An 18,751-nucleotide genomic window follows, 5' to 3' on the forward strand; every position below is an offset into this window, starting at 1 on the left:
TTTTTTCAAAAATTAGTTTAGGGTTGAATTAAATTCACACAGAGGAGTAAAAAAATGTAGTCCATTTATAAATAATTTTTAAAAACACTCATACCTATATAATTACAATATCTACTTCGTCAAATGATGGGCAACAGTTGTGCAAACGTGCAGTCGTGCAGTCGTGCAGTCGTGCAGTTGTGCAGTCGGGCACACGTGCAGTCGGGCACACGTGCAGTCGGGCACACGTGCAGTCGGGCACACGTGCAGTCGGGCAAACGTGCATTCGGACTTTGTCGTTTTTTTTTTTTTTTGTTTTTTTTTGTGAGAATATCAAGTATTGCAGATTCTTCTGAACACAAAACTGCAAAAATTTGAAGAGCAAAAAAACATAAAACGAAGGATTTTTTTAAAATTTGAAGTCTGAGGAAGTTAACAGTTTTGACATCGAAATAAAACATTTTAATAGAATTTCGGTTAGGTGTATTTACTTACGTCGTTTTTAAAATTTTTTAGGCCCGATTGAGATACTTTGATCGCCAAAGTCAAAGTTTCAAATCTTAAGATTGAGTGGTTGTTGAGTAAGAGGCTTTTTCTTGAAAAAATAATTGATGAATTTTTTATTCAAAATCTATCCGCTCGATTTTGACGAAGCACAGGTCATATTGTTGGAGCTTATGAGAGGGCTTTTCACAAAAAAATCAGCACCTTCTTCCCCTTCAAATATTTGATTGAAGTTTCAAATTGTGCCGAACCTACCTACTTATATGAAGATATGAATTCACAATTTTGGAATAAATATTTGAAGAGTGATATTCCAAAACTCGCTTTGTCCATTTTTGTCAAAGTTGGGTTTTCAGCGGTACCTGGTAGATGAAGTATCAACTCACATTCCTACATCATCAACCTACCAAAATGAGGTGTTAAAGTCACCTAAATAGCCAATTCACTAAAAATTTGAAAAAAAAATAATGTTCCAAAACGGGCTTTGTCCATTTTTATTGAAATTTTTTCAGCAGTATTTAGTGGATGAAGTGTATACCTACACTCCTACATCATAAATCCACCCAAATAAACTGCTAAACTCGCCTAAAAATCCAATTTACCCGTTCAAAGGGAAACTGTTTTTCCTCTCTCCTGAAAAGTTGTGAAAATGGACAAAGCGAGTTTTGGAATATCACTCTTCATTTGTAGAAGCAGAAGCCTATATTATAGCCCTGCACATCATTTGGCTTCTGGAGCACATGAGGCGTGTTTCGACAAAACAAAATAATATCGATTAAAAAACAAATTTTTTTTTTTTAAATTTTTGAAGACATTTATTGGTAATCACTAATCATTTTACATGGCGTAATAATTATAAATATTTAATTCTTAATGTAAACAAAATTGTGTAAGTTCTTGGTAAATCTGCATAGGTATCTACATATGTATAATCTAATTGTGTCCCTAAAGTTACTTACTTATGAATAGTAACGTAGGTACTCATTATCGTATCCACCAGATTTGACACTATAATATGTGCAGAAACGATTGAAATATGATTGTCACAAATTTTGAAGACATTCTACTTCCCTGCCCCTCCCAATTACGTGCCAAGATTCCTATCCGAAATAGGCAAAGAGATTGACAATACTTAATGGACCGAGGCGAGCCAAACAAATAAAGATTGTTGAATGCAAATTGTGATTTTTAAAGCCATAAAAAATTACGAATGAAATGAAAAAGTTTGTGAATTTTTTCTCATTGACCATTAATTTTTTCCAGTGTTTGAAAAAAAAATCAGTAGTTTTGAGTCGTCTAAATTTTTCCAACTTGGGAGACAGCATAGAACGGTAATAGAAGAAAAATTCTTCTCAAATGAAATCCCTATGGAATTTTTAAAATTAATTCTTAGGGAATTTAAGAACATCAAATGTACCTCAAATGATTAGGTATCAAGTCCCTAATGAATAATTAGGGCATGATATCAATTTTTTCAAGTCATGTTGTCAACTCCATAATCTGTACAAGTAGATACCTATTTGGGTTTTTTCTCAAATCAATTTCTTTGTAATAAGATAGAAATCAATTTCTTTGTAATAAGATAGAAATATGTAATGTATAATCTGTTCTTGTACTTGGTTTTCATTTTAAATTTCCATAAAATCGTTTTGAAGGAACATTCCCTGTAATGAATATCGTGGGGAAGAATTTGGGAGGGGAGACTTGATCACGTCAAGTAATCAGGTACCGCAGTTCCAGTGTACATCACTTAATACATGGGGAACAATCTTACGTAAAAAATTTTTTTACTCGACGAATTTCGCGGAAAGAATTTTTCCTGAATCATAAAGACGTGATGCCAACCAAAAACTCACTTAAAATCAACTTCATGTGCAGAGTTCTTAATATCATTTTTTAAAAAAACACGAATTAACATCTCAATTTGGTAAAAAATGAAAAAATAAATTACAGAAACCAATTATGAATATTTTGTTCTCATTCTAGCCAACCACTCCAGATCAGGTTTGCTGTAAAAGGCGCCAAGGTTTAAATTGTATGAATTTAATTTTTATATATGAAGAGTGATATTCCAAAACTCGCTTTGTCCATTTTCACAACTTTTCAGGAGAGAGTAAAAACAGTTTCCTTTTAAACGGGTAAATTGGCTTTTTAGGCGAGTTTAGCACTTTATTTGGGTGGATTTATGATGTAGGAGTGTAGGTATACATTTCATCCACTAAATACTGCTGAAAAAAATTTCAATAAAAATGGACAAAGCGCGTTTTGGAACATTATTTTTTTTTTAATTTTTAGTGAATTGGCTATTTAGGTGAGTTTAACACCTCATTTTGGTAGGTTGATGATGTAGGAATGCGAGTTAATACTTCATCTACCAGGTACCACTGAAAACCCAACTTTGATAAAAATGGACAAAGAGAGTTTTGGAATATCACTCTTCATATGTACTTTGTCAAAAATCGCCTCAACTTCTCAGTAGAATGTACGATTGCTGCTAAACTTCAGAAGTTTTCCATCCCAAGTCTGTTTCTTCGGTATCGTGTGTTTGATGACAGTGGCGTAGCCAAGGGGGGGGGCGAAGGGGGCCATGCCCCCCCCCCCTTGCGAGCGAAAATTTGTAAGAAAATGTGATATACTTTATGCCTTGCATGTTTATGCTAGTACTTTACGGGTGCGCTTGAGTGGTAACCCTGCTTACTGTCTCCCACTGGCAAAGCCGAGGGCGTGGCTTAGTGGCAGTAGCCGAGCCGAAGCGCGAGGCTACGTTTGAACAGACAGTGAGTAGTGTTCCTGTAGCTACTCTGTGCAGTAGTCTCTCCGGTAGTCTCTCCAGTTCAGTTGCAAGTGCTCTATTCGCGGTTAATGTCTGGGAGTTAATTCTCTCTCTGATGCCTGTTTCGGCACACTCATGTACCCTTCAGGGTGCATTGTTAGGGTAATGTGTGCATTATGTGTGCTGGTCACGCATAGCTCTCGGTTAATGTATTATTTCACGTTTGTGTAACGTAAGCTATTTTAGCATGGTCAATGTATGTCGCTTTAGAGTTAAACGTCGCGTTTGTGTAACGTAAGCTATTTTAGGATGGTCAATGTATGTATGTCGCTTTAGAGTTAAACGTCTCGACAAGTGTCTTGCGTATTGTTACGTACCCCGGTTAATGTATTGTGCTAAAGTGTGCTTATTGTGGTTCAATGTCTGCAATAAGATCGGTTAACGTGTTGGTTGGATGGTGAAATAATCCATTCCGTTTGTATCGTGAGGTGGTTTCGTACCCTCCAGGTTAAGTACGTAGATATTACACCTTAATTGGTGGAATATTTACTCGGCGGTAAAGCTCAAAGGATCCGCGAGCAGGTTAGTAGTTAGTTAGGAGTAGATTTGAGGTGTGAGCTGAGGATCTAAGCACGGTTAAGTAATACTTAGCTGATTTCTCATTGCAGGAATTAGCTATGTGCCTAAGTTTGCGCGCTTCCTAAGATTGCGCAGTGACGATTTCTCATAACCAGTAAGAGTTACAACATTTGATACCGCCTTTACTTGAAAGAAAAATCAAAATGACCATACCTAACGATTTTTGGAGATGGTAGCACCAAGTGTTGCCAACTGACGAGCAAAAAACTTTTTTTTCAACATTTTTAATAATTTTTCCAATAAATGTGGCACGCGACAATTTTTATGGAAATGGCAGTAGAAATCTAAATAAGCTATTTTTAGATTCGTCATTGTCTGGGGATTATAACAAGCACATATTTCAAGTGTTTTCTGCTTTAATTAGGTTTCAATTTTTCAATTTTTTAAAAAAACACCCCTGTGCCTAAGATTGCGATTTTTATTTTTTGCTACTTTTCTAGACTAATAATGATACTTTTTGAAATTTTCATTAAGAATTCAATTTATTTGAATGAAATGACACCTTATATACGTATATCGAGTTTACTCCTTGTCAAAAGCTAGGGAGAAATGGGTGTAATTCTGGAAATTCCAGAAATGAGCGCATTTCCAGTGCGGTTCACTCAGAAGTTTCAAATCCACGTTCATGTGAGACATTTGGTTTGCTTTCATCATAAATTAAACAATATTGACGAATTTCTATGTTTTTCACTGGTGCACAATCTTGGGAAGGTGAATGCGCAATCTTAGGAAGGCATATTCCTAAGTTTGCGCATTTGACTTTTTTTAGTTTTTGGTCAAAATATCAAAAACTAAATCGATTAAAAATTTTATTTCTGGGGCAAATCATAGCCAAATGTTTGAAGAACCTTCTGTACAAATTTCAATATTCTAGCTCCTTTTCATAAAAAGTAGCGGCTGTTTGAAAATTAGGTGCGCAAACTTAGGCACATTTACCCTAGTGATATTTCCTAGATATATTCCTATAGGTGAGACCACTTAAATCTATACCTTTACGGTGTACATTTTATATATACCTTTACAAAAACATGCAAAAATGGACGTTTTTTTGTTGTTTGGACCCATTTTTTCTAAAAATTGTCACTCTCGCTTCGCTCGAGCAGTAATTTTGCCTTCGTTTTTGTGAAATCACCACACATCACAATAGATTTCCAGAAAATTACTCCTGATTTCGATTTTTCATGCCTAAAAATCTGGTTTTGCCCCCTCCTTGAAAAAATCCTGGCTACGCCACTGTTTGATGAGGAATAATAGTACGTGGGTTACGACAATGGTTACGACTGAACAAGGATTTAAAGGTGGTTCTAAATTGCTGACTCAAAGTGTAATATACAATAAATGTGATGGATACATGAATATTAATTATTGTTATGAATATCTGCCTGAATGAATAGTAACATATTCTCCAATCATGCTCATTAATCGTTTTCAGTAACCATAGAATTCCTCTTGGAAACTCGGCAATGAAAAATAATGCCGCAATTGTCAATAATATCGCTGTCGATCTATTGGTTTGTTGCCTCATTTCGGCATTTTGCATGTTACTTCCAATTCTTACGGATGATGCTAATCGTTCGCGACGAGTTTTTCTAGCTAATAAGGTAACGACGAGTCTGAAATTCAAAAAGGAAAATGAAGTCAATTAGTGACCCTTCCCTTACATATATCTATAGCTTTATATTATTGCTTCTTTTTGGTCGTCTCGATTATACCTATGTATTACTCACCTGGAAGTAAGTCCAAGTAAGACTACTGATGGTAATACTTTCATCAGTGCGTAGTTGATTTTTCCTATTAAGTTCATAATGGGATGTCGCTCTGATGTGAATACGTAATGGGGTTTTCCAGCAATGTCGCTCTTTTCAACATCAGATGACAAATAATCTGGCAAAGCTGACAAAACACAGCCCACAATATATCCAATGATCACAACATTACGAGTGATTTTCTGATTGCACCAATGACGTTCCTTCAACGGATGTACTATAGCTATGTATCTCCATGCAGCCAACTGCACTGTCAAAAATGCAGATATAAACTGAAACGTGTCTAGCGAAGTTTTGTTGTAAAAATAAAGTAATGTCAATGCGTAAGATTGTTTTCGGTCAATACCACTGTTAGGTAGAATAAACTTCATCCACACATGTACAATTCTTTCTAGTAAATATAAAAAATCTGCCGCAGCCAAATGGACGAGTATCAAGTTCGGAGGCGAATTCATAGTTTTCCTTGTATATATCAATATGTTGAGTAGATTCAAGATCATCCCTGCCAAACATATCGGTATGGTGATGTTTGTATATATATTCACGTCATAATAGCCACGAATTTTCTGAATTTCGACTCCACAATATGGTTCATGGTTTGGCATTTTGGTTTTTCAAAGACAATATGTAGTTAATAGTTACTTGATAGGTAAATAAATTGAATCTGTTTCATCGCTAGCGAATAACATTTTATAATAACTAATTGTTATGGTACCCGAATAACGATCACTTTTCAAAATTAAATTAAGTAGACTCAATTAATTAAACGCGAGTTTACTGGAAATTATGCGGGCATCTTGAAACTATGATTTCTTTGTTTGGCACATCGGTGGTACCTAATTAGGCGCGCGAAACTACATATTTTTCAGAAAAGCGTTATTTCGCGAACAATCTCGGTCACTTACTGGTGCAGGCTCAATTATTTTTATGCAAATTTTTATCGAACGTATAGTGTTGTTTTCCTTTTTCGCACATTTTAATTAAATTTAAAAACACCTTTTACTGCACGAAACATTTTTGTTATTAAAAACACTAGTGTGGGACGAGTTTCGGTCTACACAGAGACCAGAGACCATTAACATCACGAATGGCAAGAGAACATATGTGTATCTAGAGTAAGGTGTTTTTAAATTTAATCTAATTTTTATCGACAAGGACTGATTTTGAATATCGCACTGTTAGCTCAATTTTTTGAGAATGTGAGATGAACTCTGCTTCCGTTGCTAAATTTTTATACGAATTATTTCAGGAATGCAGTTGATAATGCGAGTCAGCGTGTACTTACCTAGTAATTCCTAATCGCACTATTACATAAGTAAAATCTATCTTGTCTTGAACATTATTGGTACCCTATAAAATCTAGCAAAATTTACCATTAAGCATATTTCATGTTGAGACATCGTCACATATTTTCTGTCAATAATTTGAAGATTATGTGTATCTACTGTAGCTATTTTTCCACCCCCAAAACCCCTCGATCTGATTTTATAAACTCAAGGTAAGTTTTAATAAATCATTACGATCATTTTTTTATATACCTACCTATATTATTAAGTAGGTAGTCTCTATTGTAAATTGGTAACTATGTAGTTCATACAATGAATATTTCATTAATTTGTGTGATACCTAAATATATCTACATTGAAACACCACACCAACTTTTAAAAACAATTTTTAGGTAAGTGTACTGCTTATAATCATCGATGCTACCAATTTTTTGTGAACTTATTCGATGTTTCTTCGCTAACCAACACATGGGAATTTCACATTAAACGTTCAGAGCTTCAATAAGACGGGTTTGAAATTCTACTGCTCAAAAATACTTCGGCATAACTTCGAAGAAAAGATTAATAAAGGCTCTGTACGGAAAAAAATTGAATTAATTTTGAAAAAGGTCAAAAAAATCATTAATATTAAACAATAGGTAGGGGCTCAACTAGGAGTATACGTAGATATATCTGTTATCTAGCTGGACAAGTATTACACTACCTGGATTTTCAATCAATACTATCATTTCGATCAAGCATTTGTTTTTCTTCTTCCTCGGTGATGACTTTCTCGCGTATTTCTAGTTTTCGACTGACATAATACGTCACACTAGAATCAAAATTAGAAGTTTTTTACAACCCATGTGCTTTCAATGACGACTCATTTTAAGGTGATGGGGGATATGAAAAAAATGGCTATTTTTCAACTAAGTACTTATCAAGTTGAAAAAAAACGGTTCTGAAAGGTCTCTCAGGTCAATAAAAATCAAAAAGGAAAAAAAATTCGATTTAGGTACCCATCAAAAAATTTTAGATTTCTGTGTCGAAATTATGTTAAATAATCCTCGTTTTACGAAAAAACCACCCATGGTCCCTCATTAAATTATGTTGGCACCCCTGAATAGAGCTCTACAAAGTTGAAAAATCAAATTATCAATTAAAAATTTCGGTGCATTCGGTAGCTAAAACTTTCAGGGATTTCTTCCTTTGTCCCACAAAAACGAACTATTCTACAGGATGGTCTAACTAATGAAACTCTTATAAAAAATCGTAGGTAATTCACTCACCAATACAGAAAAACAACGATTGTATCTAAAGAAATACTCAACAGGAAAAACGCCGAAGGAAATACATCCAAAGTTTTCTCAAAAATTCCATTATAGATTGGATGACAAGCTGGTACTATTAGGCCAAATATACCGATAACAGAATTCAAACGACCTGAAATTATGCCACAACGATGTAGTACATTCATTTGCCAACTCCATAATCCAATCCATCACATCAAAAATTAAAAATCTCACCAAGTTCGTGACTTTCATAATTTTTACTCATGAATGATAAGCTTACTGATAGAGCAGTTCCGTGAAAAATATCAAATAATGGAACTGTGAAGAATAAATCAGGTTTAGGTAGCTACCTACACTATCAACTGATTTTCAGCTTAGAATGAATGAAATAAATGTCTCTGTTCTCTGTGTTATTCTACCTACCAATATAAAGATGCCAGTTTTGATTAGCAAATAGGTATCCAAGAACGGCTATTGTATCAAATAATCCAGCAAATACACCAATGATTCCATCATGCACTTTCAAAATCTTACTCAGCACAACAGAACAAAATATGCTACCTGCAAACAAAAATTCAAAGTACATATTAGGTGAAATTTAAACCAATGAGTTAATATGCCAAGAAATATTTTACCCATAATAACGCCGATATATCGATAGAAAACATACGAACTGTATTTACGCTCATCCCAATGAAATTTATACCTCAAAAATAGGTATAAAATACCATTCTCTCCTGAAATCAAACAATTTTTCAATTTAAAAATTGGTCTCGAGGTTTTTAAAACTATTACAGAACTGATAAAACAGAAAAACACCTTGAGTGGTGAAAAACACCGAAGTATAAATGACCAGCAATACAAAGACGATCATTCTCTTATGGCCTAGGCTCTTTTTGAATATCAATTTGAAACTATCGACGATTTTCATTACATTGAAAACATCCAAAATCCGTGGCTTTTCATCAACCGGAGTTGAAATATTTTTAACCAAAGCCAACGCCAAAATCAACGAAATAACGGATACCGTGAAACACACCAAATACGTGTAAAAAAATCCAATACTTCGGAGTATGAATCCGCTACCACCATATCCCAATAAATCAGCCAGAGTTCGAGTCGCTGAAAGGAAGCCCAGTCTCATTGTACGACTTTCCATCGACGATACATCGCAAACGTACATTTGTGCCCCGAAAATAATCAACGTAATGCCTCCGGTCATCATTTCGATTACGATATTCGATAACATAGCCGTTAATGGATCCCAATACCAAAAATATGAATGCAAACAGCCAAACATCGCTTGGATAATTTGACCAATTACTGGTAGAAGAATCAAAGGTCTTCGGCGTCTTCCAGCCAGGTCGCTCCAAGAAACCGCAAATACCGCGCAGAATTTACAGATGAATAACATCAAGAAACGATAAAACGAATTCATTTCGGTGGCGAAAAGTACTCCTTTTTTTTCATCGTCGCAGGCTGTGTTCAGGTCAGGTTCGGAGATGGCGCTGAGTCGACATTTTTTCTGCAGCAGTAGGTTGGTATTGGTGGCATCTATTATTACGTAAACTGCCCAGTACAAGAGAAAGGTCGGTTCGACGGTTATCATTTTGAAAAAACTGGCGAAATTTTTCGATTTGGACATGATACAGGCACGAACACGATTAAAAATTTACATGTAAGTATCGAGTTAGCGCGAGAGCAAATGCGCAGAATTCTTTGTTTGCCTCCAAATAAACCAAAAAAAAAATTCGACCGACGTTGCCGAACACCTGATCAAACATCTAACTTACGATAAATTTTGTTAACATAGGTACGTACAGCAAGGTGAACATTTTTCCTATGTATGTAGATTATTCCAATTCGCGGTGACTATGAACAAATGGGTTCGAAATGATACAATCTACTTAGTTTGGCCATAAATTTTGACCCTACTTTAAACGCTTGTAATACAAAAACGAAATTTTAAAAACGTAATTAGTGATTATATATTCGGAAAGTAGATTTAAAAAAGCTGTAATTTGACTGTATACTTTGCTGCAATATGCTGGTCACGGCGCTTAACAAAACAGGAGATAGATTATACCTAATTTTTTCAAAAGAAATCACTTGAATTATTGTCGAGTTCAAGTTCTTGGAAAAACCCATGCTCCAATGCTCAAATTACCCATCTCCACATTCAGCTACGTAGGTAGCAAATTGTCATCAATAAATCAAAAAAAAATCGTGATTCTTCATTTAAAAAAAAAAAAAAAAAAAACAATAATTTTTAAGCTTAAATGTGCACCTATCCAATACATTTGATAAAATGTACGATTTTTTCCCCACAAATTTTCAAAAGTGTTTTCGAAAATGTGCGAGCTGATGCGAAAAACTGAAAATTTGGTGATTAATGAGCCAAAAAATGTGTGGAGGTAACCGAACACACGCTATCAAATATGATTAAGTGAAGGTGATTATCATCTGATAGGTACAATTCAAATAGGTCGTGCTGTAATCAAACATATAATAAAATTTTATCTACCATCGAATATCGATTTATGAATGTACCTACAGTAAGTACAGAGGTACTTATTAACCGAACATTTATGATATTGCATTTGATCATACCTATTTCGTCAACTCCACAATATGATTTAGACTAATTTGATGGATTGATCAATGATTAATTATTCTACAGATCAATCGGAAACAAGACGTGTTCAGTTGGCAGGAATTTTCAAGAACTAATAAATTCAGATGATTTTTCCTAAATGGGTTGAAAAATGAAAATGTCAGAGAAAAATATATCCTACTTACTTATTTTGGAATTTCGCAGCGGCCCAACGAGACTGGAGCCCAATAACCACAACATTTAAAAATGGCACGTGCCCAAATTTTTCAACTTAATTCCGGGCTCAAAATTCTCTATAAGATGCTCAAAAAGAGTTTAGATTGAGAATTTGATTTTTTTTAAAATTTTGATCCCGTTTAAATTATTGTACTGTTTTTTAAATCCCAAAAATCGTACTCAGATTTTGAGCTCCAAATTTTTCAGAATTGCTCAAAAAATCTTTTTATCAAATATTCAAACTTAGTTGATCGGTCTCATTGCACTTTTCTGAAAATTCCTGAAAATCGTACCCCAATTTTGTGTTTAAATTCTTCAAAGTAGGTAGTCAAGCGATGTTTTGATGGAACGGAAGCTTTTGACTTTCTGTCAAATTTTTATCGTATTATTTTGATAAGTCGATCTCCCCCTTTTGCAGAAATCTTGATAATCGTGACCAAATTTTGAGCTCAAAATTCTTCAATAGTAATCAAAAATGATTTTTGAGCTCAAAGTTCATGATCTAATTTTGGGATCCAAATTCTTATAAAATTCTCAATAAAAACAGTTTTAATCGAAATTTTTGATTTTATATTGAAGTTTTAAGCCATTTTGATCAGTCTTGGGGCACCTTTTTCAAACTTCAAAAATTATGACCTAATTTTGAACTCATAGTGAATTAATTTTATAGACATTTTTTATGAGACTTTTTCAATTGACAATTATGACCTAATTATGAATTTGAAATTTTTCAAAAGTTTGAAAAAAATTGTAATGTTAACTTTTAGCTATTAATTGATATACGTTATATGACACCTTTTTCACAAATCTTAATAATAAAAATACCCAATTTTAGTCTCAAAATGATTATACATTATCCTTAAAATTTTTCAAACTAAAAATATCCTACCAGACTTAAAATAGGATAACATTTTCAAAAAAAAAAAAAAATAGAAAGGTACCTATCTTGAAAAAAAAATATAAATGCAGGGTCACCTGAATGTAAAAATATAACAATAAAAAAATAAAATACATAGGTAATATTATATTAAGTCGGTCGCCTCGTTATCGAGTAGTTTATTGCCATAATTGTTCCTCATGTGGAAATTTTTCCTCAAGTGGTTATCTTCATTATTCGGCAAATTATGTACGAAACACTGAAACAAAATGATCACACGTAAAATTGATAGGTACCTATTATAATATCATACCAGAAAGTTGGCCAAATGCACACGAATATTTACGAGTACAATAAAACTTTTACAATCCATCAATTTCGATTGAACTAAAATTTGGCTCATTAAAAAAGCTCATCAATCACTCGCACAATTTTCAAAAATTCTTGAAGGATTGAAAAACAAATCTCGACCACTGTCACAGTTTAGTTCTGAGATACGAGTGGCATGCTCTTTTAATGAGCTAAATTTCAGCTCGATCAGTAATTCTTTTTTTCAAAATAAATAGGTTTGAAAGAAAAATGACCCAGTGATTAATTCCATTTTCAAGTAAAACTAAAAGCATGGTCTACTTACCAATACAACACAAAAACCATAACATTTATGAAAAGACTAATGAAAAAGAATGCTGATGGAAAATAATCGATAGTTTTCTGAAAAACTATATTGTATGCCGGGTGACTAAACGGAATAGCCAGCGCGAAAAGACTAAGAGCTGCATTCAATCTTCCTGTAGAAAAATAAAAAAATTATTATTATTACCTGTAAGTAATCGTAGGTACTTATAAGTAATTACCTAATGTAAATACGCTGGTGATTATATTTTAACATGAGTATTCATGAGTATTGAAAATTCAAAATAATAAAATTAGGGACCAAATATTACCAATTCAAATGAAAATAATACTCACCGAACTCGTCGCCTTGATAGAATTTACTTAAGAAAGAAACGCTGACAGACAACGCAGTACCATGAAACAGATCAAACAAAGCCGCTGAAAATAAATAATAAAACATAGCGCCTTATTCATTCAATAATGCAACATCTTTAACTTGAGTGTGAATAGATTTGCATATTCCATTAATTATTAGGGCTCATTTCCTTTCGGAAGTCGGCGCAAACCTCCTAATTTTTCATTATAACAGTTTAATGGTAAAACTTTCAACTTTGAGACTTGAGTAAATTTGATTGTGAGGTTTCCAGTAGAATAAATAAAGATTTAAAATTAGAACCTAATTAAAATTTGAATTAGAGTAGATTGCTTAATTTATATTACTTGTGTAATTTTTCACGGTTTATTTTATCCTTCAAAATGTCGGTAACATCCCTAACAATTTTAGCCAACCGCCCCCTCCAATTAAATCGTGGTAGAAGCCCCTCAAAGTTGAAAAAAAAACGAAAAATTTGGTGCAAAAATTTTATTGCTTAGCAATTTTCAATTTTCGAGACAGATTTTCTTTCAATGATCCTCTTTTCCAGATGAAATCTCTCCTGGTCCAATTTTTTATTTTTGAGTCGGATTTTTTTAAATGATGCTCTTTTCTAGAAAAAATCTCTCCTGGTCTCCTAAATAATACATACGTTGGTCTCTCTGTTTGGAACCTTTCTCCCTCAATGTTAAAAAAATCAAATATAAAAAAAAAACAAAAGTCAAGGCATTTTTTTTTCTTTTTCAATTAATGAATAACTTAGCATCTTTTTCAAGATAAAAAGTCTCTTTCAATTCTTTTGGGTACCTATGTAAATCTTCTGTAATAGAGCCCTAAAAGTTGAAAAAAATTTAGTTGGCAATTTTTTAAATATATAAAGTATATTTTTTGTGGTAAAATTGTTCTAAGTGATTCCTTTTTGAAAGAAAAACTTCTTCTAAATAGTATTTTTTTTTTTTTGAAAACAGAATTACTTGGAGCTTCACTCGTTTCACCAAATCAACCAAGAAAGCTATAGGCTTTGCCACGTACTCTATTTTCAATTTCATCAGATTCAAAACTGTCTCGAATCGTTGTGAGCAGTTCTAAAGCCTCTAGTAGATTTCTGAAAGTTGAAATTTTCAATAAATTTTACCTAATGAATTTGATAAGCTGAAATTTACCTACGTAAGTTGAAATGAACAGTTTTTTTTCTGCTCGAAATGTTTTTTCAATAATTGGAATTTCCAAAATTGGTATCGCCGCACTGGAGGCTCTAAAATTACTCGAAACCATCTCCAATCAAACTCTGAATGTTGAGGTCAGAGTAGGTAGGTATAAAGTGAATTTTACCATTCCAACTTCATTTGGTAAAATTTTGGGGAAATTTCAATTTTCAAGAATCTGCAGTGAGGCTGTTTCATTTTTAAAATTTTTTTGGCCCGTTGATTTTCAAAAATGCATCGATTATCAAAAAATTCATTTTAGCACTTCAAGTTATGGATCTTTAAATTTAGGTTTGTCCTGTTCAAGAAATTTGCCGGAACAGGAGGGGGTTGGGGTAAGTGAAGCAAGGGCTCGTATTTTTTTTTCTAATTTGTGGACTTTATTTTTGAATAGAAAATGAAAATTTCATTTCATTTTTAAAGTTAGTAGGTAGGTCTGAAAATTTTATTTTTGGACAGAAAATAATATAACCTCATTTTTGAAAAGAAGGAAAAAATGAAAACTTCATTTTTGATTATTAACTATACACATACAATCTTAAGTTTTGAAGAAAAACTGAAAACTTCATAGTCTCTTGCAAGAAAAAACTTCTCAAAAAAAAAGTTCTCTTATAGAGAAGTCTTCTTTCTAATAATTGTTCATCGCGAAAGAAAAAACGTTTCCAGAAGAAACTTTTTCAATAAACTTTTTTGTTAGAAAACAAATTATCAATTTTTTTAAGGGGAGCATCTGCTTGTGGGAAAATCTGTTTTGTAAGCAATTCATTCACGACCTCGATTTTTTTAAAAATGAATACGAACTTGCTTTAGAAGGATGAGGGGATATGAAAAATTATCACAAAACCTTTATTTTGTTGCCCTATGTCCACATTGGTATCTCAGCAGCACTGCTTTAGAAAGAGAAAATCAGAAAATACTTATGTTATCATAATTATTCTCTCACTTCATGACGAGGGAGCTGAACTTCAGCATTTTTGCTCTCATTGATGAATAGGTAGTTGGGTGTACAGTACGAGATTTCAATACTAATTCCTATCGTTCATCATTTTACTCTCTTAAAAATCAAGATTGCCCTTGAGATATCCATAAATTTTTTTAAAAAAATAAAAATACTCAGAAAAAGGTCAAATTCTAATATTTTTTTAGGAATAGGTAAATACCTATTCATCTAATTTAATGTCATTATGATCTCCCAAAAATATAAAATAAATTACCCACCTACACTTTAAAAAACATACACATAATTACCAACATAAAGTTGCCAATCTCGATCAGCCAAAAGATAAGCAATCACCGCAACAATATCCCACATCCCTGCAAAAGCTCCAATCAAACCATCATGGATCTTCAACCATTTACTCAGAATGAAAGAACAGAACAAGGTACCTATTAAATCACCATTGCGATTAAAATCAGTCAAATAAAATTACCAAAAAAAATAAAAATTACTTCCAAGTAAACTCGTACCGGAAACAACGACGATATTTCGATAGACGAGATAAAGACTAAATTGCTTCTCATCCCAATGAAATTTATACCTGATGAATAAATAAAATACGGTTTTTTCTCCTGAAAAAAAATAGACATAAATAAATCAATTACTGGGTATTCGTGCGATCGAATGCAGCATTGCTCGTTTAATTACATCGCCTACAGCGATAGGTACACACAACCGCAAAGAAGATATTTACTTCCTCATATCTATGAGTTCAACCATCGCATGCGAAAGAAATGGTTCTATAAAAAAGTGTGGAAAAAATAAACCCAAACAAGACGAACCTTGAAAAGTGAAATACACGGCAACGTATGCAATCAATAGTAATAAAACGAGCGATCTTTTACTTCCTAGGGTTTTTTTAAAAACAACTTTGAAACTGTGGACAATACGGATCGGGTTGAATAATTGCAAAAAACTCGGCTTCTCTGCCGGAACAACGGATATATCCTTGACTAGAATTACTACTAATAGCAGCGAAATAGCCGATAACACCAAACATACGAAATACGAGTAGAAGAATCCGATGGTTCGCAGTAAGAATCCAGCGCTTCCGTTGCCTACAGGCATACATAAAGTCTTCACTCCCCATAGTAATCCTAACCTCATGGTGCGATTTTCCGTATTGGACATATCGCAAACGTAAATCTGGACGGCGATGATCATCAAGCTAATGCCACCGACAGACATTTCGAATATCATATCCGAGATGGCTGCTGACAAAGGAGTCCAGTACCAGAAATACGAATGTACGCAGCCGTTGATCGATTGCAAGATTTGACCGAAGATTGGCAAAAAGATGAGAGGTCTTCGACGTCGACCTGATTCGTCGCTCCAGCACGTGGCCAACATTGTATACAATATGCACACGGTGAACATGACGTAACGATAATTAGAGTTTATCTTCGAGGCGAATAATACTCCTTGTTTTTCATTATCACAAGGCGTACTCAAGTCTGGCTCGGTTGTTGCATTGAAACGACAGGCTTTCTGTAGGTATAGGTTAGTGTTGATCAGGTCCAGCAAGATGTACGTGGTGTAGTGAAAGAAGTATACCGGTTCGATGGTGATGTGCTTCACAGACTTGCTCAATAATTCCAACATTGTACTAAATCACAAGGTAGGTAGGTAAAAATGCACGCGAAATAAACGAGTAAGTAATAATGCACCGAGTTCGTGGCTTGAATACGCGCAACAATTGTCAAATACTCGTAATTTACGGTAACGAAAGACGATTGTTGTTGAGATTTTGGCATAAATTACTGATTTGCCGTTGCGAAAATAAACAGAAGTGATGCTGTAATACGAAGAAGATGTTGAGAGGTGAAAAATTAACCATGAACAAGGAGATATAGGTAATTCAGGTGATGACGTTTCTATGTAATGAATGGCAGTTATCAGTTTTACATACCTATAGGTAATTATCCGAAGAAAGAATTAAGATAATATACTATAGTTAGGTAGGTATTCATTATTCAATTTAATCGGACACGAGCTTGAGTACCTAAGTATGTATACCTAGTTATTTGTCTCAAAATGTGCGAAGTTAAAATTGAGTTTTATGTACTGTGATAATGTGTTAGATTTTTAATTTCTAAAATAATCTTCAAAAATAAAGAAATACAATTGAAAATGTGCAGTAATTTATCGCACAACTGATCCGGTTGTTACATTACGATGGAGGCATTTCAATAAATATTATAAGTGTTTTTTTATATCGGATTTTGGCAGAATTTCCAGAATCCGGATTTTTGGACGTTTTTAGGATCTCTTTTTTAACCAATTTTTAGATTCTATTCTCCAACTTTCATAACCGTAGAAAAGTCTTTTTTTTTTCAAAAGAAATCCAAATTCCATTTTCAAAAGCTATACCCCTAGAACGAAATGAAAACTACGTTTTGAAATTTTTTGAGCTAATTTTTCGTACAAAAAAAAGTGGCAACACTGATTTTTATGATATCGCCAAAAAGCCTTTCAAAATTCCTAACTTTTGGAAAAAGTTCCATTCTGATAGGTATTGTGGTTATCGAGTAATCCACTGCAAAAATGGATGATATTTCAAGTTCACTGAAAACTTTGACACCCCCTAGCAGCCTTTAAAAAAGGGCTAGAGGGCTGCGATTTGCGTCATTGGTAATCTTTTTCAAAAGGTCTTTCCACAGGAATAAATTCAAAAAAATCGCAAACCCCCCCACTCCCTTCCTTCCACTTCTTGATCGCATTGATGTGGATTGGCCCCTGGGCAGTTCGTCATTAAAAATAAAAGTTTTGCAATTATTGGAATTAAAAAAAAATGTGTCAAAAGTTTCATTTTAAGAAGCAATGACAATCGACTTGTTATTATTTTTTATTTTTCTGGAAAATTCGAGCATTTCTGTGTTTACTTTGAAGAAGCCATAATTTATCCTGATATTAAAAATAATATTATACATATAGAGGTCACGCACGAGAGATTGAATGTTGAGACGGTACGAGCCCGTCGAGCGAAAACTTTCCACGATTGCGCGGCGGGAAATGCAGCGTTGCGTTCCCATGTAAGATCGAAGAAGTTTTACAAAACGTTATCCCCTCTAAACCTAGTCCTTGGCGGGATTTCTAATATGTTATGAATGAAGATTCAATAACAATTTTTCAATTTCAAATAAGATGAATTTGAGGTTGTTTTCGGTTTTTTTGTTGGTTTTTTTTGAAAATATTGGCAGTATAATTACTCTGCATCTCAAAATATTTTTCCAGCTTCTGGAATAATTTGTTATCTTTCAATATTTTGGCTAAATTAAAACGAATTACTCGCAAAGAAAAAATTTTCAAAACTCAAATTATCCAAAAATAAGCCATTTGCTTTTTAACCCACTCGGTAGATCCATGAAAGTGATTTTGGAATTTGATGGAAAATACTCGTAGCACAGATTGACGCAGTATGTAACGGTGCGATCTGTCATAATGTAGATAAGAGAAGGTGGTAATAATAAATGCCAAGAGGGGATGGTAGAAATTATTCCTAAGGGGGTAAATAATTTCGCTCGTTCAGATAGCTCACATACCTACCTAAATCAATCTGAATGACACAGTTCATCTCACAATTGGACTCTCATACTTGACCACTCTCACCAATCAAGGAAAAGAATCGAATAGTTA

General features: G+C 33.7%; 2 protein-coding genes across 2 annotated transcripts; both read right to left on the reverse strand.

Moving 5' to 3' along the window:
* Positions 1–1,357: 1,357 nt before the first annotated feature.
* LOC135838948 (probable peptidoglycan muropeptide transporter SLC46) lies at positions 1,358–11,681 on the reverse strand. The gene is made up of 8 exons (XM_065354775.1): positions 9,038–11,681; positions 8,854–8,955; positions 8,642–8,779; positions 8,453–8,536; positions 8,216–8,369; positions 7,651–7,758; positions 5,623–7,520; positions 1,358–5,508 (listed from the first exon to the last, which is right to left on the reverse strand). The coding sequence occupies exons 1-6, from the start codon at positions 9,861–9,863 to the stop codon at positions 7,659–7,661; spliced, it is 1,404 nt and encodes a 467-aa protein (XP_065210847.1). The 5' UTR covers positions 9,864–11,681; the 3' UTR covers positions 1,358–5,508; positions 5,623–7,520; positions 7,651–7,658.
* Positions 11,682–11,849: 168 nt separating this feature from the next.
* On the reverse strand, positions 11,850–16,952 carry LOC135838951 (probable peptidoglycan muropeptide transporter SLC46). The gene is made up of 6 exons (XM_065354778.1): positions 15,898–16,952; positions 15,586–15,687; positions 15,367–15,504; positions 12,895–12,978; positions 12,560–12,713; positions 11,850–12,184 (listed from the first exon to the last, which is right to left on the reverse strand). Exons 1-6 carry the CDS (start codon positions 16,715–16,717, stop codon positions 12,142–12,144), a joined length of 1,341 nt encoding a protein of 446 aa, XP_065210850.1. The 5' UTR covers positions 16,718–16,952; the 3' UTR covers positions 11,850–12,141.
* Between the last annotated feature and the right edge of the window lie 1,799 nt (positions 16,953–18,751).

Source organism: Planococcus citri, chromosome 3 (genome assembly GCF_950023065.1).
Source record: "Planococcus citri chromosome 3, ihPlaCitr1.1, whole genome shotgun sequence".
Taxonomy (NCBI): domain Eukaryota; kingdom Metazoa; phylum Arthropoda; class Insecta; order Hemiptera; family Pseudococcidae; genus Planococcus; species Planococcus citri.

Excerpts from the sequence above, each read along its gene's own strand:
- LOC135838948 (XM_065354775.1), bottom strand. The coding sequence starts at position 9,863 with ATGTCCAAATCGAAAAATTTCGCCAGTTTTTTCAAAATGATAACCGTC. Across the intron at positions 8,956-9,037 it reads GGTGTTTTTCACCACTCAAG|GAGAGAATGGTATTTTATAC; the intron begins GTGTTTTTCTGT and ends GTTTGATTTCAG. Across the intron at positions 8,780-8,853 it reads ATATATCGGCGTTATTATGG|GTAGCATATTTTGTTCTGTT; the intron begins GTAAAATATTTC and ends TTTTGTTTGCAG.
- LOC135838951 (XM_065354778.1), bottom strand. The coding sequence starts at position 16,717 with ATGTTGGAATTATTGAGCAAGTCTGTGAAGCACATCACCATCGAACCG. Across the intron at positions 15,505-15,585 it reads AAATATCGTCGTTGTTTCCG|GTACCTTGTTCTGTTCTTTC; the intron begins GTACGAGTTTAC and ends GTGATTTAATAG. Across the intron at positions 12,185-12,559 it reads ATGGTTTTTGTGTTGTATTG|TGTTTCGTACATAATTTGCC; the intron begins GTAAGTAGACCA and ends ATTTTGTTTCAG.